This window comes from Bos javanicus, chromosome 12 (genome assembly GCF_032452875.1).
Source record: "Bos javanicus breed banteng chromosome 12, ARS-OSU_banteng_1.0, whole genome shotgun sequence".
Lineage (NCBI taxonomy): Eukaryota > Metazoa > Chordata > Mammalia > Artiodactyla > Bovidae > Bos > Bos javanicus.
The window spans coordinates 17,940,261-17,967,963 of NC_083879.1; the positions used below are offsets into that span (position 1 = coordinate 17,940,261).

Consider the following 27,703-nt stretch of genomic DNA (forward strand, 5'->3'; position numbering starts at 1 on the left):
ATAGAAACAGTTTACTGGTACTTAAAAGGGAAAATCTAATGAACAAATGTTCAGATTTATAATCTCTAGGCTACTGGAGGTCAGTGAAAAAGAAAGCTGCTGCTACTGCTGCTAAGTCACTTCAGTCGTGTCCGACTCTGTGCAACCCCATAGACGGCAGCCCACCAGGCTCTGCCATCCCTGGGATTCTCCAAGCAAGAACACTGGAGTGGGTTGCCATTGCCTTCTCTGAAAAAGAAAGCTATCTACCTTCAAAGAAGAGCTCCAGCTATTATCATGAATATAATGAGACATAAATACTAATCAATTAAGTTAACTTTTAAGTCTCCTAAGCATCACTACGAACAAAGCTAGTGGAGGTGATGGAATTCCAGCTGAGCTATTTCAAATCCTGAAAGATGATGCCGTGAAAGTGCTGCACTCAATATGCCAGCAAATTTGGGAAACTCAGCAGTGGCCACAGGACTGGAAAAGGTCAGTTTTCATTCCATTCCCAAAGAAAAGCAATGCCAAAGAATGTTCAAACTACCGCACAATTGCACTCATCTCACATGCTAGTAAAGTAATGCTCAAAATTCTCCAAGCCAGGATTCAGCAATACGTGAACTGTGAACTTCCTGATGTTCAAGCTGGTTTTAGAAAAGGCAGAGGAACCAGAGATCAAATTGCCAACATCTGCTGGATCATGGAAAAAGCAAGAGAGTTCCAGAAAAAACATCTATTTCTGCTTTATTGACTATGCCAAAGCCTTTGACTGTGTGGATCACAATAAACTGGAAAATTCTGAAAGAGATGGGAATACCAGACCATCTGACCTGCCTCTTGAGAAATCTGTATGCAGGTCAGGAAGCAACAGTTAGAACTGGACATGGAACAACAGACTGGTTCCAAACAGGAAAAGGAGTACGTCAAGGCTGTATATTGTCACCCTGCTTCTTTAATTTATATGCAGAGTACATCATGAGAAACGCTGGACTGGAAGAAGCACAAGCTGGAATCAAGATTGCCAGAAGAAATATCAATAACCTCAGATATGCATATGACACCACCCTTATGGCAGAAACTAAACAGGAACTAAGAAGCCTCTTGATGAAAGTGAAAGTGGAGAGTGAAAAAGTTGGCTTAAAGCTCAACATTCAGAAAGCTAAGATCATGGCATCCGGTCCCATCACTTCATGGGAAATAGATGGGGAAACAGTGGAAACAGTGTCAGACTTTATTTTTTGGGCTCCAAAATCACTGCAGATGGTGACTGCAGCCATGAAATTAAAAGATGCTTACTCCTTGGAAGGAAAGTTATGACCAACCTAGATAGCATATTCAAAAGCAGAGACATTACTTTGCCAACAAAGGTCCGTGTAAGTCAAGGCTATGGTTTTTCCTGTGGTCATGTATGGATGTGAGAGTTGGACTGTGAAGAAGGCTGAGGGCCGAAGAATTGATGCTTTTGAACTGTGGTGTTGGAGAAGACTCTTGAGAGTCCCTTGGACTGCAAGGAGATCCAACCAGTCCATTCTGAAAGAGATCAGCCCTGGGATTTCTTTGGAAGGAATGATGCTAAAGCTGAAACTCCAGTACTTTGGCCACCTCATGTGAAGAGTTGACTCATTGGAAAAGACTCTGATGCTGGGAGGGATTGGGGGCAGGAGGAGAAGTGGACGACAGAGGATGAAATGCTTGGATGGCATCACTGACTGAGTCTGAGTGACTCATGTGACTCTGGGAGTTGGTGATGGACAGGGAGGCCTGGCGTGCTGTGATTCATGGGGTCGCAAAGAGTCGGACACGACTGAGCGACTGAACTGAACTGAAGATCAGTTAAGGAAAAAACCTTGAAGCAAAATTATCTAACAGATTTGCCAATCTATGCACAAAACTGGAAATAATCTTAATATGCAAAAATAGGAAACGGTAAAAACATTCTACTGAAGATTATTTAATGCTTCTGGAACGGAAAATGATTCAGTAGTATAATATGGAGAAAAAAAGGTACAAAACCCTTGATTCTATACTCAAATTTTTTTTAACATAAAGTGTGTTTAAATGTGCACCCTCCCACTATTCACAGACACACAAAAAAGATAAGAAGTGAAACATTAAATAAGACTTCTATTATTTTACTTTGTTGTGTCACTATTTGGCGATGAGCAACAACATTTTCTGAAGAAAAAAAAAAAAGAACTTCTACAGTGAATATACGATTCTTAATTCAGGAAAGAAAAAAAAAAAACCTAAAGACTAATTTCACTCTTCTACCCCAGCATCTAAATGTTTCAGTAACAAATTCATTTCAAGATATAAAGTAAAGAAATAATATTATTGAGTTGGCCAAAATCTTCATCCGGTTTTTTAAGTAAAAATAAAAGCCACATTTTGGAGAAGGCAATGGCACCCCACTGCAGTACTCTTGCCGGAAAATCCCATGGATGGAGGAGCCTGGTGGGCTACAGTCCATGGGGTCGCAAAGAGTCAGACACGACTGAGCGACTTCACTTTCACTTTTCACTTTCTTGCATTGGAGAAGGAAATGGCAACCCACTCCAGTGTTCTTGCCTGGAGAATCCCAGGGACGGGGGAGCCTGGTGGGCTGCCGTCTATGGGGTCACACAGAGTCGGACACAACTGATGCGACTTAGCAGCAGCAGCAGCAAAAGGCATAATTGATCTCTATCAACTTCAACTGGTCTACTCGACCGAGCAGCATTGTCCAATGAAAAACATCCAGCACAAAACTTCACAAACCAATTCTGACAAATTCACTCAGTCACAGCACCTTATGCATACACTGCACAAGTCTTTTTTGTGTATTTCAGTTGCATTTTTACTTTCTTGAAACAATAAAACACAATATGCCAAAAACACTGCTTTTTTCTTCCATCTTCAATATTAAAATGGCTATACAAAAATTCACCAATTGTGATGTCCTGTTTTTTTTAAAGCTCACTGATCTGACAGCTGTCACAACACAAATCTAACAAAAGTGTTTCAAATGAAATTAAAAACAACTAAGCACTACTACAGCTGTCTTAATGGTAAAAACTGAATGAACCTTTTGGCCAAACCAAAACATTCAGTACTGTTTGGAAAACAATACAGTGTTTCAAATCCTCAAAATACAGCAATAGCCAAAGAGATGAGGCTGGGAGTATTTATTTATTTTTTTTTTTAAAGAGAGTTATTATACTTAGGCAAAAAAAGATTTTTAAAAAGTATCAGTCTTCAAGGAAAAAAAACTGTGTGGTAGAGGAATAAGGGTGGGTGGAAGATTTATATTTCCCTGTACATCTTTGTACCTTTTAAATGTAATATTACATGACTAGATTTCAATATTGTTGTTACTGTTCAGTGGCTAAGTTGTGTCCAACTCTTTGCGACCCCATGGACTGTAGCATGCCAGGCTTCCCTGTTTTCACTATCTCCAGGAGGCTGCTCAAGCTCATGTCTACTGAGTTGATGATGCCATCCAACCATCTCATTCCTTGTCATCCCCTTCTCCTCATGCCCTCAATCTTATCCAGCATCAAGGTCTTTTCCAATAAATCGGTTCATTGCATCAGGTGTCCAAAGTACTGGAGCTTCAGCTTCAGCATCAGTCCTTCCAATGAATATCCAGGGTTGATTTCCTTCAGGACTGACTGGTTTGATCTCCTTGCTGTGCAAAGGACTCGCAAGAGTCTTCTCCAACACCACAATTCAAAAGCATCAATTCTTCTGCGCTCAGCCTTCTTTATAGTCCAACTCTCACATCCATACATGAATACTGGAAAAACCACAGCTTTGACTATATGGACCTTTGTCGGAAAAGTGATGTCTCTGCTTTTCAATACACTCTCTAGGTTTGTCATTGCTTTTCTTCCAAGGAGCAAGAGTCTTAATTTCACGGCTGCAGTCACCATCCATAGTGTTTTGCAGCCCAAGAAAATAAAGTCTGTCACTGTTTTCATTTTCCCCCCTTTATTTGCCATGAAGTGATGGGACCAGATCTTAGGTATGATACACATAAAAGCAGTTGAAGACAGTAAATTTCATATTCTATGTTTCTGACCACAACTTTAAAAAATGACAGCTCTAGACCACAAGTTCAGTGAGCTTCTGAGGTTGCACAATACTCTGCATGTTGTCACATATCAGTATGTAAGGAAGGGGACACAACCCTGAAGCAAATGAAAACTTTATGTGTGGGACTCTCCCAGACCGCGCCCTGTGCATTTCCATTTCGCTGGTTCTGGCTTTTATCCTTTGGCTATAATAAAACTGTAATCACAAATACAGTATTTTCCTAAGGTCTGTGAGTCATTCTAGCAAATTATGAACCTGAGGGATACTAGGAATCCCTAAATTTGTTGCCAGTTAGTCAGAAGTGAGGGTGACCTGGGGACGCTAAACTTGCAACTGATATCTGAACTGAGGGCAGTCATGCAGAGGAATGTGCCCTGAACCTGTGAAGTCTGGCTCAACTCTGGGTATCCTGGTGTCAGAACTCACTGCAACACACACACACACACACAATTTAACATAAGAATTCACTGTTGCTTTCTGAAACTAAAGAAGAAAACAGACGCAAGCCCAAGTAAAGGGAAATGTTTGAAATTAAAAGTATAATTTTTACTTTCTCTACTGTCAGGAAGCATTTAACAGGAGGCTTCCTGTGTGCTGTTTTGGATCTGTCAGGAATTCTGTTCCTTATTAATTCCTGAATATTCAGGAATTAAGAGGAGAGGCAAGCCTCTCCCAGGGACTGAGGAATCCAGGCATTTCTTTCCTTAGTTTTTCTATACGGTGATAAGTACCCTCTTCCTTCTTGTGAACCATATGGTAAAAGTGATTATTTACAACTCTCTATTATGGATCGCCTATGTTTTGTAAGTCTGGAATGTTAATCTTTATCTTTGCTGAGAATAACTACAGTATACATGCCCACACCATGTTGATTAAAACCCCTCTGCTCCATCAGAGCTCTGGTCCCCGTGTCTTGCTTTCTCTTTCTCCTTCTCTTTCTCTCTCTCTCTCTCCCTCCCTCTTTCTCTCTCAGGCTATTTCTTTGGAGCACAGAGGCTCTCTGAGTTCACTTTCCTGCCCGGGCTTCTAAGACCCACTCGAGAAGGTGCTCTGTGCCTTCACCCCATCAAGAGGGCGCCTGAGGCCTCCATGAACAGAGCAAGGCTGGTGCCAGGGACTTTACTGGCTTTCTGTGTAAACCAAGGAATATCAGCCTCTTTCTCTCTCCTTTACTTTCTTATCGGTCCACTCTGGACCACCAGGTTCCGGTCCATTAAAGGACCTCAGCAAGTGGCGCCCAGAACAGGGACTTGGTACACGTATGCACATTCGGACGGAGTGACCCCAGGGCCTATTGAGGCCGGTAAGTATTAAGACATGGGTAAAACGGCTGGAAAGCCCCATCACTTTTCTACTTTACTTCATCACTTATTTAAAGTTCAGGGACTTAATGAAAGGTATGCTGATTTTTTAGCTAGATTACAAACTGCTATTTCCCATACTGTAATTAGAGAAGCAGCCAAAAGGCAACTAGAGAAATTACTTGCTTATGAAAATGCAAATCAGGAATGTCAAAAAGCTATAGCTCCAATTCATGAGACAGGGACTATTATTGATTATTTGAAGGCTTGTCGCAATCTAGGATTAGAAATTCAAAAGATGCAAATGGTAGCTGAAACAATAGCTGCTGCCTTAAGAAAGGGAAATAAAGGATGCTTTACATGTGGAAATAAGAACCATTTAAAAAGGGACGGCCCTAAGAAAGCTTAAAAAAAAAGAAAAAAATATGAAAAAATATAAAAATAAAAAACCTCCAAAAATCTGCCCTCACTGCCATAAAGAAATGCATTGGGCCAAAGATTGTAAGTCTAAATTTGACACTGAAAGAAAACCTATTTCAGGGAACTCCAAGCAGAGGACCCCCCAGGTCCCCTTCAACAAAAACCTGGGGCAAATTCCATCTTTTCTCTCAAACCCTCAACATCCGGCAGTGCTGCCCTCGATATACCAGCTTTGTTTTTAGATAATATGAAGTTAATGAGCTCTATTTAAATTCAAATTCACGTGAACTGAAAAATATTAAATATGTTTATTTAAATATAAATATAATATAAATATAATTGTTTGCTAATCTAATTAAGACATGTCTTAAGTCATCAACATTATATAATACTTTTATTATGCCTAGGTTTAAGGTAAACTAAATTTGTCAACAAAAAGGTAACTCTTTATACATATATATATAAATATATAAACGAGATGAAAACTTTTAGATAAACTCTATTAAAAATAATTATATTTTAATAGAATAATCTATTATTATAATCTATATTATAATAATCTCTTTAGTTCAGTTGCTCAGTTGTGTCCAACTCTTTGTGACCCCATGAATCGCAGCATGCCAGGCCTCCCAGTCCATCACCAACTCCTGGAGTTCACTCAAACTTACGTCCATCCAGTCGGTGATGCCATCCAGCTATCTCATCCTCTGTCGTCCCCTTCTCCTCCTGCCCCCAATCCCTCCCAGCATCAGAGTGTTTTCCAATGAGTCAACTCTCCGCATGAGGTGGCCAAAGTACTAGAGTTTCAGCTTTAGTACCATTCCTTCCAAAGAAATCCCAGGGCTGATCTCCTTCAGAATGGACTGGTTGGATCTCCTCGCAGTCCAAGGGACTCTCAAGAGTCTTCTCCAACACCACAGTTCAAAAGCATCAATTCTTCAGTGCTCAACTTTCTTCACAGTCCAACTCTCACATCCATACATGACTACTGGAAAAACCATAGCCTTGACTAGACAGACCTTTGTTGGCAAAGTAATGTCTCTGCTTTTGAATATGCTATCTAGGTTGGTCATAACTTTCCTTCCAAGGACTAAGCATCTTTTAATTTCATGGCTGCAATCACCATCTGCAGTGATTTTGAAGCCCAAAAAAATAATCTCTTAAGACTGGGATAACTTAAATTTCTAGAGTTGTACTAAACTAAATAATAAAAGTTTATTAAATAACTAGGTCATTTCCAAATAAAATAAGATTTTAAAACATTAATTACTGAACATTAACTTCCTCTTACAAAAAGTTTTTCTTACAGAAAAATGAAAGAGATTTTAAACTATTAATAAATATATTATATAATGTATTATATATAAATATATTTTATATACTAAATATATATAATATAATAAATATATTCACCAATCTATAAAATGCTAATATATGACACTTCATAGTTGCTAAGGAAAAGCTAGATATATGCTTTTAATAAAAAGACATAAGATATGGCAAACTCAGATATACATTCCACATTTTTCCTGGGGGCCACTGCTCATTTAACAAACAATATAATTATTAAAATAACTTGGAAGTATGACAAGCCTATTTGGACAGAGCAGTGGCCCTTCATGAAAGAGAAATTACAGGCAGCTAAGGAACTTATAGATACACAACTAGAATTAAAGCATATTGAGGAATCTTGTTCTCCTTGGAACTCTATTTTTGTTATAAAAAAGAAATCTAACAAATGGCGTCTCTTAACAGACCTCTACCCATCACACAAGGTATTAAGCTTTTATTTGGGCCACACCTCTTCGTGGTGAGGCTATACAACATGTTATAACTCACTTATTAGCTTGTTTTGCTGTAATGGGAACTCCTAGTTCTATAAAAATAGACAATGGCCCTCCCTGTATTTCTGGACACTTTAAACAATTTTTACAATCTTCTTCTGTTAAACATATTACAGGTATTGCTTATAATCCACAGGTACAAGGTATAGGCAAACGAGCACATCACACACTAAAACTGCAAATAAAAAAATTTAAAAAGGGGGAATACACAGGAACCATATGGTAAAAGTGATTATTTACAACTCTCTGTCTCTTTATTATGGATCGCCTATGTTTTATAAGTCTGGAATTTTAATCTTTATCTTTGCTGAGAATAACTACAGTATATATGCCCACACCATGTTGATTAAAACACCTCTGCTCCATTAGAGCTTTGGTCCCCGTGTCTGTCTTTCTCTCTCTCTCTCAGGCTATTTCTTTGGAGCGCAGAGGCTCTCTGAGTTCACTTTCCTGCCCAAGCTTCTAAAACCCTCTTGAGAAGGTGCTCTGCACATTCACCCCATTGAGAGGGCGCCTGAGGCCTCTGTAAACAGAGCAAGCCCCATGCCAGGGGCTTTATTGGCTTTCTGCGTAAACCAAATAATATCAGCCTCTTTCTCTCTACTTTCTTTTCGGTCGACTTCGGACCACCAGGTTCCGGTCCATTAAAGGACCTCAACACTCTACAAACTTCAAATGAAAAGGTATTCTTCATTTCCTCCCTAGAAAGGCAATTCATAATTATAAGCTTTTACAGAGATCTAAAGAGAGAGGAAAAAATTCAGATTTAAGAGTCTATCTACTACTGTCCTCCTACTGAAGTATAATATAGATGAATTAATCTACAGATTAATATTATTTTATTCAAAAGAAGAGGTAGAATAAATAAACTTTTAGAGTTTATTTGAACATTTTATTTTAGTTTTACAGTCCTTTTCTTCTCATATCTACTAATAAGAGAAGTGAAGAGCCACATAAAATGCAGCGCTACTGGGGGAAAATAGTTAATATTAAATTCTCACTAAAGTAATGATTAGATCTCTAAGAGTTGGCTATAAGTTAGAGAAAAATCTAAAAAAAATACAGAAGAAATTAAATATAGAAACTGAACTGCTTATAAACTGAACTGAAAGTGAACTGCTCTTTGTACTAATTCCCTGACTAGAAAGAAACCCTCAAATTTGTAGTCAAATGTTCAGAAGAAAGCTTACATAGGAAAATAAGAAAGAGATCTGTTAAAACAATGGCTGTAGTTTTGCATATGGTCATGCCTGTTGAATGAATTGGTAGTTCAAATAATCTGCATTTCAACTCTAAAATTTCAGTGATAAACTTTCAGAACAGTAAGTTTTAGCAAAGAATTATAATTTCAAATAAATTAATAATGCTATTTTCACATTCTTAGCCTAAATTTCTCTTTTCTTGTCAGTCTTACGAAAGGTTTTGCCCTAAAATGGAACTGAATTTAAAATTATATGACAAAGAAGCCACTTCATATATCTCTTTTTAAAGAAATAAAAGTATGGAAAATAAAATTTGGAATTCTTGCAGCACATTTTATATCTAATCCAAGAAAGTAAAAAAAAAAAAACAAAAAAAACTGACAGAGTTAAATGTACCATTCATTTACAGCAGCCTGCAATGTTTTACTAGAAAAATTAAGTAGCAAATATGATTTGTTAAATTAGATTTGTCTCAGCCCAAAAGTACCCAATGGGTACTAGGCAAATGTTAAGAAATTTTAAAGTGCCAAAATACTGAAGAGGAACTTAAAATCAATTTTGGGGGGCACATCAACCCTATGGTACATATCTGCTCAGGCTTCCTTATGTGATACACACTGAAGAAGACCAGTAGAGTTTATGATTCATCTCCTAAAAACAGATAAGCAACCAAATCAATTTTTAAAAAGCTATTAACTCAGAAGCATTTGACTTTAATTCAATCAAAATGTGCTTTTCTTTTTAATTTAAATGGCTGACTTATTTTTTGTTGTTTAATAAGCAACTGTCCACAGGGATTCCCAAAATAGTTCATTGTACCCCCAGAAGTAACACCAACCAACTCCACATTGGTCTAACATGATAGTATCAAACTACATTATAATGTCTTTGGCTGAATGGTTTAACTAGTACTACTGAATTTTCAGCATGAACTACTACAACTATGTATACTTGTACAAATGAAATAAAAACAGTTTTCCTTAATAAGACTCTGAGTTCTCTGAAAATTCAAGTTCTTAAAATGAATTCAAATTTGATCATTTTCTCTATTGCTTTAACATATCTTTAATAAAACATATTCACAGTGTTATAGCTGTATCTTTAAAACACATTCAGTTTGCTACATTTATTCCCATAAAAATGAGCTACTCTGAATGTGCAATATAACAGGACTCATTATTTCAAACTGTTTAGGCACATGTATCCTGTTCCTGGCTATAACAAAAAGTAAAAACATAATAACTAACAGAATGATAGATGTTGATATATAACATCACTGAAAAGGAAAAGAAAATGTAGAAAAACATAAATGAATTTGTAAAAACATAATTTTTATAAATGTTTGTAATATACAAGATTACTGTCATGGGATTTCTAAGGCAACTTACAAAAGCAAATTCTATCACATGAAAAAACCTAGAGGTAAAGACATCACTTCCAAACAAAACAATGCTTTTTATCTTATATCTTGAGCGGGTTTTTACTACCATCTAGTGTTATACCTTAAGAAATACTTTCTTATAAAAATTAAAAGTTACAAAAGACATTTTATAATATCATTCAAAAATTATTGGAAGACTTAATTAAATGTTAAAAAAAAAACACAGTATGGAAAACAGCTATTTTTTAAAAAGACATTTTATATAAGAAAATAGTTTCATGACTCTTAAAATTTATGTCATATTACCAATTATATAATTTAGTGATGTTCTACATCAAATCTTGACCAGGGCTACCAAATATGAACCCAGTCTTCAAAAGACAAGGTAGTTAGCACACAGATTCAGCTCATAAAACTTAACCAATGCACTCAGAAAGCCAGATAATTATACTATAAAATGACTCAACACCTTCTCCAAGCACAGGATCTACGCAAGAAATTTCTCTTCCCATGATGCCTTAAATTCATTGCTAGCATATTAAGTTCCACAAAGAAAGCAAGGCAGAATAAGGTTATGTTTTTTAGAAGCATACTGTTTGCTACTGAATGTCTTCCTTGAACTTATCCAGTAGCAGGTCATCATGAAACAAACCTCAAAGTATAAAAATACCAAAAAGCTGAAAAAGACAAAGATGAAGCCAGGGGTACACATTCTCTTAGTGGATACAGAGACTTTCTCTTTGGTTAGACTATTTTACTGTGCTAGAAGTTATTTTCTCAGTTTATGGAATCTAAAGGTGAATCAGAGATGATTTAAGCTGCTCTTATCAAATTAACAATTTAGAAATTCTGTGGGTTTTATTTCAGCATGGTTTTACCTACAATTTTTATTACAAGATTCTATTAAGTTTTACGGCATTAATCATGTTGTTTTTTTAAACAAAAACATTGTTTTCCTGACATACACAAATAGATTATGGACCATACCTTTTTAATCTTTCCCATACAAATAGAAATAATGATCAACTTTTAAAACTGAATGTAATAAGATCATCCTAAATGTATCATGTCTACAATTACTCACTTGAAATGACCTTTCCATTGTGATTGCAAAGTAGTATTCTCTCCTGGGATATCTTCGTTCACAAACCAATACTTGATTGCATATCCTGCCCTTTTCTCCTGTTTGCTTGGTAAACAACTTTTTCCCAATCATTTGTGAGGAAACAGCTTTTGCTTCTTCTGGACTAAAATAAGAAAAAGAACTCAAACTCTTTTCTCCTCCAAGTGAGATAAATATAAGCACATGACAGCCAAAACCTTATCTCGCCTACTACTTATCAATTCAATAAGGGCATCTTTTATAATATTCATTATTTCTTTAATAGTGATGATTTAAAAAAAAAAAACTTACGAGAAAACTATCTTCACTCCTCCTTTGAGGCCACTTTCAAATGTTCCTTTTCCTCTGCCACCAGCCAAAACTTGCGCCTTTATCACAACATCTTTTGAACCTAGAAGAAAAACACTTCTATTAGATACGAAGCATGGAGCAGCACACAACACACAATACTTTGCTATTAAACATACATATTTAGCAACCTTACTAAACGTAGTAAATTAAAGATCCATTTACCCACAATGTTGAAAAATGAGGCACTCCATGTACATAGATTTTCTAGATTAGGACACTAAAATATTCACCACCTAAAGATTCACAAACTTAAAAAAATCAGCCACTCATTAAACCATTTCTTAAGCATACTGAAAACAAGTTTACCTTCATCTGGTACTTTAAATATTAATTACTCTGCAAGGTACTAAATTTACAAAATTGAGAGTCAAATACCTTCCTAACAGTTTCCTCCCTCCCTGCTGCTACTGCTGCTAAGTAGCTTCAGTCGTGTCCGACTCTGTGAGACCCCCTAGACGGCAGCCCACCAGGCTCCCCCATCCCTGGGATTCTCCAGGCATGAACACTGGAGTGGGTTGCCATTTCCTCCTCCAATGCATGAAAGTGAAAAGTCAAAGTGAAGTCGCTTAGTCGTGTCCGACTCTTAGCGACCCCATGGACTGCAGCCTACCAGGCTCCTCCGCCCATGGGATTTTCCAGGCAAGAGTACTGGAGTGGGGTGCCATTGCCTTCTCCATCCTCCCTCCCTATTGATATGTAACCTTGCTATCCTATGAAACTTTGAGGTATAAATGCTGCTTTGAGTAGAAATGTACCATGACTTTGAGGGCAAGTTCCACTACTGATACCAGCTCACATCATCCGACTGACACTTTCCAGCTGTACTGTTGTGAGGGAGGTGACAGGAATTAAGGCATGTTAACCCAAAGATTCCAGAATGTTATGCTTCCAAGTCTTTAAGACATTTTTTTCAGCAAATAATTGAATTTTTCTTCTTTAACAGGTAAACTGATCTCTTTTCTTTCCTTTTCTAACACGATGAAGAAAATTATCAAACTAGCTATTTAGCTTAGGTACTACTCTTCATGATTCAGAGCAACACTTTTTAGAGGTGCATTCTGTCTCCCAAGACAGGTAGAATTTCAGAGCCTCCTCATTTCACGTCTCAGAGTATTTTGCCCATACTCAGGTGGTGCAGTGTTACCGTCTGAATCTGCAAAATCCACCTGCCAGTGCAGAAGACAAGGGTTTGATCCCTGGGTGGGGAAGAGCCCCTGGAGGTAGAAATGGCAACCACTCCAGTATTCTCGCCTGGAAAAATCCATGGACAGAGGAACCCGGTGGGCTACAGTCCATAGGGTCTCAAAGTCATGACTGAGCACAGATGCACGCTCAGTTACACTGTTAAACTGTTACAGCAGTGTAACATCACTATTACATTACGAAAAACAATTACCCTTTGAGGTCAGGATTAAGGACATTGTTATATTATTTGTTGTATCCTCAGCAGGAAGAGGTCCCTGGGAAGTAACGACCACTCCATAAATGTGTATCTGAATAGGCTAAAGATGGGAATTCTACCACCAGGAAAGGCCATCTCTAACATGCATATACCAAGCCAAATGAGAGGCCACCCTCACCTGATCAAGGAGGTAACAAATACAGATTGTGATCAAATAAGAAATGATCAAAAGTAACTTCCCTGGGAGTTACAGGCAGAGTCCTTACAATGGCCTCAAGGCTCCGTGTAATCCCCTAGAACCCCTGCCCCTTGTATTACATCCCCCTCGCTGTTCACACACCAGCTACTCTAGTCTCTCTGGTCCTGAGCATGTTTCTCTCTTCCTTCAGGATCTGGCTCCCAGCAACCTCTCTCCCTGGAATACTCTGCATACAGGTATCCATTTAGGAGAGGTACCCATTCCTTTTCAGTTTTTCTTTAAGTCTAAATTGTCCATGAGGTTCAGGTTCACCCTGATCACTCTACTTAACACTCTGACTGCCCACCACCAATCCGCCTTACCCTGATCTTTTTTTTTTTTTTATAGAAGCCATTGCCTTCAAACATAATTTCTCATGTTTATTATTTTTGTTTTGTTCCCTCACTAGAATGTAGACTCCAGAAGGGCAGAATCTTGTTCAGTGATATTTACAAGATCCTGGGAGAGTTCCTAGTACACAATATATTCTGAATGATGAATAAAAGAACAGTTACAAATCAAGAGAATTCTTATGAATCCAGATTTTCCACTGTTCTTGAAAACTCTCAATTGGAAATCCTGGGCCCTACACCCAGAAATGACTAAAAGTGTTTTGTTTATATAAGACATTATTTCAATTTGCCACAGTCCCCACCATTCCCAAATGTAACAACTAATTTTAGATAAAGATTAGAGAAAGTTGAGAAATTTCCTTAAAACTGACAATCATTTCCTTATTGAGAAGACAACAGGTAGCCTCAGGGACTACAGCAAATTAGAGTGCATGCCCAAATTATTGATAAAAGCAGCAGCCACTAGTCATTTTACCTGTTTCTGATTACCTGTTGAGTCAGTTTTCCAGTACTTAAATATTCATTTAAATCCAAAGAGGATATCTGTAATCCAAACAGTATAAATGTAATATAAAAATGGACAACAGTTAAACTGGTGCTTTGCTGGGCTAAATTCAAACATTCCTATTCATCAAGCTGGGAACTTAACATACTGATCTATTAAGTAAGAGTAATGAAGTTCTATCTCTTCAAAAACATTTTACAAAACAGAAAGCTCTTCCCCCAAAGTGTCAATTTTTGTTTTCTTAGGAAAATAAACTCCTTAAGGGCACAAAAGATTCTTCAAAAGTTACTTCTAAATAAGTCCTTCACAACAAAAAGAAGAGAGAAAAAAAAAAAACACACACACACACAAGTAATGACATACAATCTCATCATCTAGCAAAACAGGGAGAATAAGAAGATAAATCTGAGGACAAATGATTGAAAGAAGATTTTATTCAATTCCATTAATTCAATCAACAGTTACATCTACATACGAGATAACTGTGCTAGAGTTCTTGATACAACAATGAGCAGAGAGCTCAGTCTTACTGGATTTGGCCCTTTCTCTAGTCAGACAAGAGCAAAATTTGTGTGTCTCAAGATTATTTTTAAAGTATATTCACCATCCCTCCTAGCTTTTGACATTGACATTGACAAGTCGGTCAGTTGTGCCCGAGTCTTTGAGACCCTATGGACTGTAGCCTACCAGGCTCTTCTGTCCATGGGATTTTCCAGGCAAGAGTACTGGAGTGGGTTGCCATTTCCTTCTCCAAGGGATCTTCCTGACCCAAGGATTGAACTCGGGTCTCCCACATTGTAGCCAGACGCTTTACCATCTGAGCCATGAGGGAATCTAATCACTCACAAATGTTGTTAAGCACTCCTCATATACAGTCATCTAGTAAGACATCGGTAAAAGGAAAAGGAGGCAAAGTCCTGTTGCATGCCAAAAGAAATCTGCCTCCAAGCAGACATTCACTAATCGGCACCCTCCGCATGTTTATTTATCCAGAGAGAAATTCTATCTCAACTATACTAGAATCCAAACTATATTTCTACAATCAACAGGGAAATCATAAGAATTCTACCAAATGCCTTAGTGAAATCATGTTTTCTTAAAGCAGTAACTGTAAGGAGGAGATGGGAACCTGCTCTTAGAACTGACCCCAAATGATAACTATTTCTCTGTACTTAACAACCCTTTGATAATCCATTCCAGAAATGCCTCCATTATCTTCCAACTCATCACCCTTCATTGTATGGACTCCTGTGAGTCTTAAAATACTGGAATTAGATTTCTTTCCAACCATTCTCCTATCCCTAACTTCAATTATTCACAATAGGTAAAACTTGTCCCTAGGGCAGTGTTTTCAAACTTTTATCACAATCATGCCAGAAAATGATAGAATTTGTAGGGAATACTGGGGAAAGAGGTCAGAGCTCTTTTGGAAGGAGTTACCAGCTACAGGGCTCAGTGGTCCCAGGCCTCATGCTAACCAGACTTCTCTTGCCACCCACAGGACTGAAGGGAAGCAATACTTTGTCACATCTGTAACACATTTTTGCCCTAAGTTTATCAGTTGGTGAGGTAAGACTTTAAAAAAAAAAAATGGGAATTAACATTTTATGAATTTTGGAGTAACTGAGAAGCAAAAATCAGCCAAAATCAGCACTGAAAATTGCTAGCTAGATGGAAAGAATCAGGTGTATTTCTAGCATACCTCATAACACAATTTGTACAATTACATCCCATAATTGGTATCTTCTGATATTAATGACTCACCACAAAAAACAAAATTGTTTCAACATTCTTCAAACAGCTATGAAATGCATCTTTTAAAATGTAGTGTTTCTGATTCTTTAGATTTAAAGGTCCTATTTGTCACTAATCCCGCTCCATACGACAATCATCATTTGCAGCCTTCTTTGACAAAAGCACACTTTCTAGATAAACATGATGCCTTCTGTTCCAAGGGCCTCAAAATCAGAGCTGCTTATCTGCTCCTTACTACTTCTAAGTCCTGGATCCAGAGAACTTGCCAGAAATTTCACAGCTATAATATATCCTACATATTAACTATTGTTTCTTCCACAGCTAGAAATCATTAAAGATTTTTACAGTGAGTAAATAAATCGAGAGACTGGCATCTGAATAAATCCTGCTTGTTTTATGAAAAAGTCTGTACATAGATTTTTTTTTTTTGACAACATAGTGAAATTTGACTAAGTGAGAAAATATACAGAAAACTAAGAAAACCAATTATAATAATTTGGAAGCAGAAAAAAGAAACACTAGCTTTAACTGACTTCATTAAATCTGGCCCTTTTATCACATAAAGTGTATGGAAAACACTTTATGCCTTCAGCTTTATGAAGAAGGAAAGAACTAGTAAACAAAAAATGAATCACTCAAAAAATTAACAAAATTAAAAGAAGAAAATCAAGTGTCTGAAATTCATCCTTAAGTACAGAAGGGTAGAATAAGAAAAACTTTTGCTTCCTAGTTACCTGGGTTTTCTTTAGAAATTAACATTTAGGTCACATATCTAAGACTGAATCTCAAGAGGGTAGTTATTAAAAAGTGCCTTTGCAAGAAATACTACAGAAATATAATCATGAGTTTTCTTTAAGCCGTGACCCTTAAAACCCCCTAATATACATAATGTTTTAAAGGTTAAAATGAGGTACATCTTTTACCATGGACAAGTTCAAACTTCAGGTTACCATTAATTAACAAAAATTTCCCCCAAATTAGTATGCATTTACATCAGACTTTTACTAATAAAAAGAAGTTTGTTTGTAATCTGAATAAAAAGAACTGTTTTTCTGATTAAGAATAAACTGCAAATTAAAAATCATACTTCCAAGACAAGGAAATCAAGAGTGCCCCATTCAAAAACATATCATATGATATATGACAACCTTCTAGTCTTCTACATGCTTTCACTTTTGAAACAAAAACCCATCCTAGAAACAAGTAAGTATAAATAGAGACAAAAACTTTTACAATTTTCAACAGTTTAAAATGTTCCACATCTTTCCTAAAAAAAATAATAAAAGCAAAGTCTTCACCAAAGCACACTGAAAAGCATATTAATCAAATGTACATACAAGAGAGATTATGATAATTATTAATACATAAAATTGGTGTGATTTTAAATACTACTAAAAGAAAATGCAGTGTATAGCTAGTACATTACTCATTAACATGTTCTCTTATTAGATCCTTAAAAATATAAAGCATACTTTCCAAACTCCAAATTTATTTTTTAACTGAGATTAACATAAATTCAAATTAACCAAAGCTACTAAGGTTTCTATTATCAATAAAAGAATCTAATAAACATGGGGAACTATTTAATTCATTTAAAAATATTAACATTTATATTGATTACCTAAGTGTCAGGCCGTCTTCTAAGAGATTGGGGTCTATCAGTGAATAAAAGACAAAGAAACCCTGCTCTCATAGAGCTTACATTCTAATGCTAAACTTCTTTTTTTCTCCTTCTGATTCTCTATTTTTCATGTCCAAAAAAAAGATGGGGAAACACTGTACCTCTCTTTGTGTTCTCAGTCATTCAGTCATATCTGACTCTTTGTGACCACATGGACTGCAGCCTGCCAGGCTCCTCTGTCTGGGGAATTTTCCAAGAAAGAATACTGGAGCCGGTTGCCATTTCCTACTCCAGGGGATCTTCTCGACCGAGTCTCTTGGGTCTCCTGCACTGGCAGGCAGATTCTTTACCATTGTGCCACCTGGGAAGCCCCAGACTTCTCTTTACAAATACATAAACAGCTAAGATCCTTCACCATTCCCTGAAGAATCGACACAGCCAGAATTTCCTTCCCTAAAGGACTTCAGCTCAAAAAACTAAAAACAGGACTTCAACTTCTTGAAGGTTTGATTCTTAAGTTATGGGCACTATGGGAGCTCAGAAAATCTCAATAATTTTAGCATGTCAACAATTGTCTTCTCTTTTACATTAATAAAACTTATTTTTAAAAATATAAAAGAAAAGCCAAAAGTTGTTATTAAGCCAGAAGTAAAGTTCGTATCTTATCTGAGAACCTATTTCTTAATTTAGTACCTAATTTTTTGGCAATTGCATAAGCTTCATCTGGTGACTTAGCCACATGTCCTTTGGGAATGGAGACGCCAGCTTCCTGCAACAATTCCATACTCAGGTATTCATGCAGCGAGAGATTCCTTTGCTGTTGATGCTGTATTTGGACTCCATGGTTGTTAAACAATCCAGAGCTTCCCAGGACCTAGAGAAATTGGGGACATATTTATATAAAGAGTGATTTAGCAGGAATTCTTGTTAAAAACACTTTAAAATACTTTAGAGTACTTGATTCTTCAAAACTATAACAAAATTGTCATAGTAAAACATCAAAATATCATATTCAGAGTAAATTACAGCACAAAACTAACAACTAAATCTACTAGCTAAATGTCAAAAGTGACCCTTATAGTTTTAACTTTTTCCTCATTATCTCTAGTTTTTAACTTTCATTTGAGCTTTACTACCATATCCCTAATGATCTACAGAGCATTTCTACCTCAAAGCCAAATTCTGCAGATCTAAAACCAATCTCCTATTTCCACCAAATCAAAAATCCTTCCCATCTTTCTTCTCTCCATCATTCCTCCAGGACCTAACAAATTGCCTGACACGAGAGATGAGGCACCTGTATGATGTGGTACCATCAATCTTTCATACATTCAAAATTCAAACCCCGACTTCATCAGCACTGCACATCGTGGTGTGCCGCCCAGATCCCCCCTCAGGACCAAGGCATTCATAGCCCCAGCTGCTGGGAGGGCTGGCAGCCGACAGGCCTCAGCTGAGTCTGCTCATTGGAGCCTTTCTGCCCAAAGTCATACTCCTTTCCCACTGTCAGCCTATAGCCAACGACTGGCCAATGAGAGTTAAGGTAGAGATGTAAAAACCTCGTGTGCGTGTGCATGCTCAGTGGCTCAGTCAGTCGGGTCCGACTCTTTGTGACCCTATGAACTGAGGCCGCCAGGATCCTCTGTCCATGGGACTCTACAGGCAAGAATACTCGAAAAACTGGGTTGCCATGCCCTCTCCAGGGAATCTTCCAGACCCAGGGATCGAATCCACGTCTCTTATGTCTCCTGCATTAGCAGGTGAGTTCTTTACCGCTAAGGCACCAGGGAAGCCCAAATACCTGGCACCTCACCCCAATTTGGGACAATTCAGGATCATCCTATTGCAGACCTCCCACAGGAAGAGCAGAGGTCCCACTGCACTGCACTGGAGTTGTGGTCAATCCTCCTTCCTTCACTTTCCCACAGGTACTGATCCTGAGATCACTTTTAATAAACTTCCTCCATGAAACTCTCCATTGAATACTCGGCAAATTACAATCTGCAATATCATCTTTAACGCATTCCTTCTAAACTACTCCCTTTATAAACCCCTTCAGGTGTACATGCTTCACAAACAGTCAAAGCTTCTAAGAAAGAAATGACCCACCAACCTCCTTTTCAATCTATGTAAAACATTCATTCACTCAAAAACTCACTGAGCACACTGGAAATAGAGAGGTCAACCCAACAAAACCCTTGCATCTAAAGCTTACAGTCTAGTATGTATTTGTATGTCGGGGGTCGGGGGAGGCATAAACAATAAAGAAAGAATATATGCCAAACAGCAGTAAGAGTAAAAAACATAGAAAATTAAAAAATAAGAAGTGCTATTTTATACAGTTGCAGGAGTTTTCTCCACTAAAACATCCCTCGGGGCGGGAGCGGCGGGGGGAGGGGGGGAGGGGACGCTGAGTTAAGAATTATCTTTTCAAAAACAAATAAGTAGGAAACAGAAATAAGATATTCCTCTACAAGCTGAATAAGTCACTGTTGAAAGACAAAGGAGTATGAGAGTTGTCAGCGTCTGGTTGCAGGGCCACAACAATGAGAAGTACTGAAAGAAGGATGCAATCAGAAAGATCTTGAGCATCTATGGGTCCCAAAACTCCCCCTAAGTTCCTAGTCTTAAACCATCAACACCACACAGAAACACTTCTCAACCTTTTTCCAGACTACTCAGTTCTATCAACTTTATATGGCAGAACAAATTAAGTGCTACTGGAATCACACATTTAAATGTTATCCATCCGTACATTTCTATTATCGCCACACAGAATGCTGAAACATTGCTCATATGAAACATAGAATATGTTTAAGAAATGAATTTAAAGGAATCTCACAGAAAATCAGTTCAGTTCAGTCGCTCAGTCATGTCCGACTCTTTGCGACCCCATGAATCGCAGCACGCCAGGCCTCTCTGTCCATCACCAACTTCCGGAGTTCACTCAGACTCACGTCCATAGAGTCAGTGATGCCATCCAGCCATCTCATCCTCTGTCGTCCCCTTCTCCTCTTGCCCCCAATCCCTCCCAGCATCAGCGTCTTTTCCAATGAGTCAACTCTTCGCATGAGGTGGCCAAAGTATTGGAGTTTCAGCTTTAGCATCATTCCTTCCAAAGAAATCCCAGGGCTGATCTCCTTCAGAAGGGACTGGTTGGATCTCCTTGCAGTCCAAGGGACTCTCAAGAGTCTTTTCCAACACCACAGTTCAAAAGCATCAATTCTTCGGCGCTCAGCTTTCTTCACAGTCCAACTCTCACATCCATACATGACTACTGGAAAAACCATAGCCTCATAGAAAATAGTCTGCTTCTTAAAGAGGGTTCATGAACCACCTGCATCAAGATTCCCTAGGAATGCCTCCAAAATGCAGATTCCAAGGCCCTACTCTCATTTATAAAAGCAGAATCTCTGGACTGTGCCTCAAAAAATCTGCATTTGTAAAGTTATTCAGTTGATTCTTAAGCTCTCTACAGTTTGAGAACGAATAGTCTAACAAATCAATCATATAGAATAGCAAGCTATTTCTGATTCATTTGGTAAGCTAAAACCCTGGATAAAATTTCTCTTGGTAGCTCAATCCCGATTTAGTTTCACTTTAGTATTAAAAACTAACAACCTCCTAAACTTCAGTGTACATCTACCTTGTGAAATTCCACTCTTGGGTAAAGCCTCAAGAGAAATGAGTGCTTAGTCTATCAAAAGGCATATATAGCAGGCTTATTCATAATAGACAAAAAAATGGAAACGACCCAACTGCTCATCAGCAGAAGAATGGGTAGGAACTTCCTTGGTGCTCCAGTGGTTAAGAATCCACCCTTCAATGCAAGGAACATGGGTTTAATAATATTTGGTAGGAGAAATAAGATCCTACATGCCTTGGGGCAACTAAGCACCACAGTGAAGACCGAGCACAGCCAAAACAGAAAAACAAATAATTTAAATTGTTTTAAAAATAGAAGAATGGGTACAATGTACTATATCAATAGAAAAATCAAGAGCAAAAAAGGAAAAACGTATTGCTCACACAACAATGGATTCATCTCACAAGTACAATTTTAAGGGAAAGAAGCCAGACACAACAACACAAACTTACATGATTTTTTAAAATATAGTTCAAACTCAGAATTAACATACAGTGATGGAAGTCAAAATAAGTGGTTGGTCACCTTCTGTTGGTGAGTACTGATAAAGAGAGTGCCTTCTGAAGACTAAAAACACTATACACACACACACACCACAATTTGAACGGCAGCTACACAGATGGATCCATACATACAAATTAATCTAGCTACTCACATGGGATCACAAAGAGTAGAATACAACTTAGCAACTGAACAGCAAAAACTGACGTTAGACATAAATTATGTACTTTGCTGTACAGAAATTATACCTCAAAATAATAAAAATAAGGGGGCCAAGGGAGAGTACCTAGCATAAGCTTGGTAAAAATAGTCATACACTGAAACATTTTTTGGATGCCTATATACCAGACACTGTACTCAGTTCAGTTCAGTCGTTCAGTTGTGTCCGACTCTTTGTGACCCCAATCGCAGCACACCAGGCCTCCCTGTCCATCACCAACTCCTGGAGTCCACCCAAACCTATGTCCATCGAGTCAGTGACACCATCCAACCATCTCATCCTCTGTCGTCCCCTTCTCCTCCTGCCTTCAATCTTCCCCAGCATCAGGGTCTTTTCAAATGAGTCAGCTCTTCGAATCAGGTGGCCAAACTACTGGAGTTTCAGCTTCAACATCAGTCCTTCCAATGAACACCCAGGACTGATCTTTAGGATGGACTGGTTGGATCTCCTTGCAGTCCAAGGGACTCTCAAGAGTCTTCTCCAACACCACAGTTCAAAAGCATCAATTCTTCGGCACTCAGCTTTCTTTATAGACCAACTACTAGGAACACTAAAAGAATGAGATCAACTTGGTCCCAACCACAGAGTTCACAGATGTGTAAATAAACAGCTGCAACAAGTCTAAGAGCGAGCATAATCACCAGGTAGTACGTAATTATCTAGACAGACCAGAAAAAAAATACTACAGAGGCTTGATCCCAGTTTAAAAAAAAAAAAAAAACCTAACAGCTAAAAAGGACGTTTTGGGGACAACTGGGGAAATACGAATCTGCCCTATAAATTAGGTATTAGTATTACGGCAATTTTATATTTCTAAAGTATGATAACTATATTGTGGTTATTTGTGTCTCTCATTCTTAAGAGACATACGTTGCAATATCTAAGGATGAAGTGCCATGATAGCTGTAACTTATTCTCAAATACTTCAACAAAAATATATGAATGTAATTTATACATACACGCATATGTACATCGGAGAAGGCAATGGCACCCCACTCCAGTACTCTTGCCTGGAAAATCCATGGACGGAGGAGCCTGGTAGGCTGCAGTCCATGGGGTCACTAAGAGTCGGACACGACTGATCGACTTCACTTTCACTTTTTACTTTCATGCATTGGAGAAGGAAATGGCAACCCACTCCAGTGTTCTTGCCTGGAGAATCCCAGGGACAGGGGAGCCTAACGGGCTGCTGTCTATGGGGTCGCACAGAGTCGGACACGACTGAAGCGACTTAGCAGCAGCAGCATGTGTATATAAGTTATATATATTATATATATAATATTTTTAATTTATATAATATTTTAAATGATATAATTTTGTAAATTATAAATTATATAAATTGAATAACATAAATTTTTAAAGAAAATGTGGCAGAATGTTAAATGAAGGTGAGGGTAGTACAGGTGCTCAATGTATAGTTGAAACATACCTATCAGTTTGAAATTTTTCCAAAAAAGCTTGGTGATAAATCCATGACACAAAACTTTATTTTTATGGTTTCTTTCAAATGTCTAAAAGAATTAGTAGTACTCATAAGGTGTTGCTGACAGCTTTTCAGACCATATTAAGGTTTTTTTTAAATATCAGAAATATTTTGATAATCCTTTCCTTGTGCCACTAGAAGCTATAACTTGAAATACCATCAGCTGGGAATCATGATGGTAATACAAATCCCTACATAATCACAAAGATTCCCCACACTGATGCATTTTTCTTTCCTGATGTATCACTTAGAAGATTCCTCCTGCCAAAAGGCCACCAACTCCTGGCCAAACTCCTCCACCACCACCTCTCCAACCCATACTGAGTGTAAGTAATACTTATTCAAAAGTGGGGAAGTGTAGTTACTAGGGAGTATGATTCACAACGAACGAAGATATCTTAAGTTGTTTAATATGCTAATAACTTGAACTATTTTTATCAAATATACACTAGACAAAAGATACACAGAAACAAGAAGAGGGTCAGAGCACTGAAGAAAATGTTTAAGCAAATTTGCTAAACCCAATGGGTGACCTTGAACAAGATTCCTTAAGCTCTGCACCTCTATGTCCCCATCTACAAAAGCAAGGGGTTAGACCCAATGTTCTTGATAGTATTATTTACAATAGCCAAGATAACGGAAGCAACCTAAATGTCCACTGTCAGAGAACTGGATAAAGAAGATGTGGTACATCTTTACAATAGAATACTACTCAGTCATAAATGAATGAGATAATGCCATTTGCATGAACATGGGTGAATCTCAAGATAATTATACTAAGAAAGATAAATATATGATATCACTTACATGCAGAATAAAAAAAAAAAAGATACAAATGAATTTATTTACAAAACAGAAACAGACTCACAGACTTCAAAAACAGTGTTATCAAAGGGGAAACTTGGGGAGGAAGGATAAATCAGGACAATGGTCTCCAACCTCCAGTATCTAACGCCTGATGATCTGAGGTGGAGCTGATGTAATAATAATAGAAATAAAGTATACAATAAATATAATACACCTGAATAATCCCAAAACCATCCCCGCCCCCAGCCCATGGAAAAACTGTCTTCCACAAAACTGGTCCTTGGTGCCAGAAAGGTTGGGGAACACTTAATTAGGAGTTTGGGATTAACACATACACACTACTATATATAAAATAGATAATCAGTAAGGACCTATTCTATAGCACAAGAAACTCTACTCAATATTCTGTAATAATCTAGATGGGAAAAGAGTCTGAAAAAGAATGAATATATATATGTATACCACATACATATATATCCGTATATAACTGATATATTAAATATAACTGAGTATAATACATATATATATAATTGAATCACTAAGCTGTACCTGAAACACAACATTATAGATCAACTGTACTCCAATACAAATTAAAGATTAAATTAAAAATAAAAGCAAGGGGTTAGACTAAGGTGAATTCAAATTCCAAAGCTGTATTTCTTAATGTGAGGGTGGAAGAGATGTTTAAGACAATATATCAGGCATCTCTATAAGAAGAAATAAAGACTTTTAAAGGAATTTCCAAAAGTATAAAGACAATGATTAGAAGGGAAACAGATCTGTTCACCAAAATCTCATTTTCTAAAAACCAGACAGCACCCTTTAAGACCCAAAAGAAGGAAGTTAAAGGCTAAAAAAAAAAAAAAAAATCACTTCTCCTATTAGGAAGCAAATTCACAGAATTCACTAGATTGAAAGAATGAATAGCTTTAAAAAGAAAAAAAAAATCTAAATTCATTTACAGCATGTCTGAGGTTACTTCAGAACACAACCAAAAGCTCTAGAAATGACTTATGAAGCCAATCATACCCTCCCACAAGTTTATTAGTGTCAACATATATTGGGAAGAATTGTCTAATTCTTATGTTCTAGAAAAAGACTGTAGAGCAGATTCAAACACAGACTTTGGAGCTACATACTTCCAGAATGAAGGCTCAGTTCTGATCTCAACTGCTTGGTGATCTAGACCAAATTACTCCTTCTCTCAGCCAGAGTTTCTCCATCAGTGACATGGAGATTAAGGACTTCCTTACAGTGTTGCTCAAGAGCCTAATGAAAGACTACATGTACAATGCGTGGCACAGTTCCTGGCATACAGCAAATGCTCCAACACACAGGAAACCAAGGCCTCCTACCACCAAATTCCCTTACCGAATTGATGATTAATCTCTTTACCCAAAACTTTATCCCCTTTCTTGTCCCCCCCCCACCTCAATCCTGTGCTATCTGAACACTAATCAACCAGAGTCTGATGACTGAACTGCTGTGTTGATGACATCATTAATGTCCTAAACCGGCTACTGAAGATACTATTAGTAAAGAACAAACTCAGGCTGCTTCTCCAGGGCAAGATGAGCTAATAGGCCCCAAGCCTTGGACCATTTGATCAGAGAATCGTACATCATAGACAACTCAACTCCCTGATACTAGAATCAGAAATGTCACAGAAATTACACAAGCCAATGATTACTCCCAGCTTCTTTGTTCTCCCCCTTTAAAAAACAACTCCTTAAAAAAAAAAAAAAAAACGAACTCCTAACTGAAAGATCAAGTTGCAGTGGATCTGTGAATTGCCTGGCGCCCTGCAAATAAACCCTTATTTTACTGCAAACAACCCGTCAGAATTTGGCTTTCTATGCCATGGACACTCAAGCCCTTGCTCCGTTACTTTTACTTACACACACACAAACTTAAACTGAGGCTATGATGTTATGGTGTATGCAGGAAAAAAAAAGTGATCCACAAGATTATTTTATTTCCCCAATTGATAAGTTGGTGAACATCATCTCATTCTCACTATTAAACAACTACCTGGGGAAGCTTCCCGACCTCATCTCAGGAAAGGCCAGTCAGCAAGCAGTACTGGTTCTGCGAAGCATCCAAGAGACACAAAAGTGTATCTGAAGGGCATGCCCTCCTCCTCAAAGAGCCGCGGAAGCCTCGGCTCACCGCGAGGGAGGCAGGAGCAAGCAGAAGGTGCCCAGCCCCCGCCTCTCCTTTCGGAGCCCACCCCCCGAAAGGGCTCCAAAAAGAGGGCTCCCCGCCGCCGCCGCCGCCGCCCTCTCAGTAACAAGGTGAGCAGCCCTACCCAGACAGCCGGAGCTCCTCGCAGATTTCAGGCTGCAGCAAAAAGGCGCAAACATGAGCCCGTTCGCAGGCCTGGCGGGCAGCACTCCCGGGCAAGACGCCCGCCACTCCGGCGGGGCACCCCCCTGTCACCCAATGTCACCGACTGCGGAGTGACCCGGAGCCGGGCCCCGGGCCCCCTCACACCTCGCCCACAGGAGCCAGCCCTCCACCTCGCCCTTTCTCCTGCCAACCCTCAAAGCGAGAGCGGGCAGGGCCTCAATACCTGGGCGGCGGCCGGCAGCGCCGTTCGGGGTCGGTGGCTCCTCAGGGTGGCGGCAGCCAAGAGCCGGCTGTAGAACACGGAGGCCGCCATTTCTCAGTCCGACCAAGTCCCCTGGGCGCCGCGCGCAGGCGCAGAACCTCGAGACGACCGGAGACGCGGCGGCTCCCTACGCGCGCACCGCCCCTAGCCCCGCCCATGGGGCGGAGCCTCGGAGTAACTCTGCAGCGGTGGCCCTGGGCGAGTGCCGCAGGCGTTACTGTTGATAGGCTCGCGTAGGCGGACAGAGAGCAAACTTTAACCTTGGTAACTGGACACCGCAGCCTGAACATCAGACCTGAGGTCGGCACTCAGAAACCCGGAGCTTTCCTAGTGAAATGTAATGGAGATGATCAACGCCACTACCTGTGTGATCTTAACATCTCTGAGTCTCAGGTGCCTCAGCTGTAAAACGGGGTTCCTTCAGAAAACAAGAACTTGCATTCCTGTTTTTGTGCCAAATACTGCCTTTGGGATACAGCAGTATCCCAAATCCAATATCCAGTACTTTGTCCCAAAATATCCCATACTTTGTCCAGTATCCCAAAGTATCCAATACTTGGGCCACCTGATGCAGGGAACTGACTCTGGAAAAAAGACCCTGATGCTGGGAAAGATCAAAGGCGGGACAAAAGGGGACAACAGAGGATGAGATGGTTGGGTGGCATCACCGAGTGGATGAACATGAGTTTGAGTAAACTCGGAGAGTTGGTGATGGACAGGGAAGCCTGGCCGGGCTGCAGTCCATGGGGTCACAAAGAGTGGAACAGGGCTGAGCGACTAAACTGACTGAATACCTACAACAGAATGATTCTGTCCTCAAAGGGAAGATGATCAAACACTAGTTACTGAGGACCCTAGCCAGGACATAACTTCTCAGATA

At 38.7% G+C, this 27,703-nt stretch overlaps 1 protein-coding gene across 1 annotated transcript in view; it reads right to left on the bottom strand.

Annotated features, from left to right (window-relative positions):
* SUCLA2 (succinate-CoA ligase ADP-forming subunit beta) overlaps positions 1–26,964 on the bottom strand; it is a 44,777-nt gene extending 17,813 nt beyond the window's left edge. Inside the window, exons 1-4 of the mRNA XM_061434594.1 lie at positions 26,785–26,964; positions 18,249–18,429; positions 11,622–11,721; positions 11,292–11,454 (exon numbers count right to left, since the gene is read on the bottom strand). Coding sequence (XP_061290578.1) covers positions 11,292–11,454; positions 11,622–11,721; positions 18,249–18,429; positions 26,785–26,874 — 534 coding nt within the window. The 5' untranslated portion in view covers positions 26,875–26,964. The remainder of the gene's footprint in view (positions 1–11,291; positions 11,455–11,621; positions 11,722–18,248; positions 18,430–26,784) is intronic.
* Between the last annotated feature and the right edge of the window lie 739 nt (positions 26,965–27,703).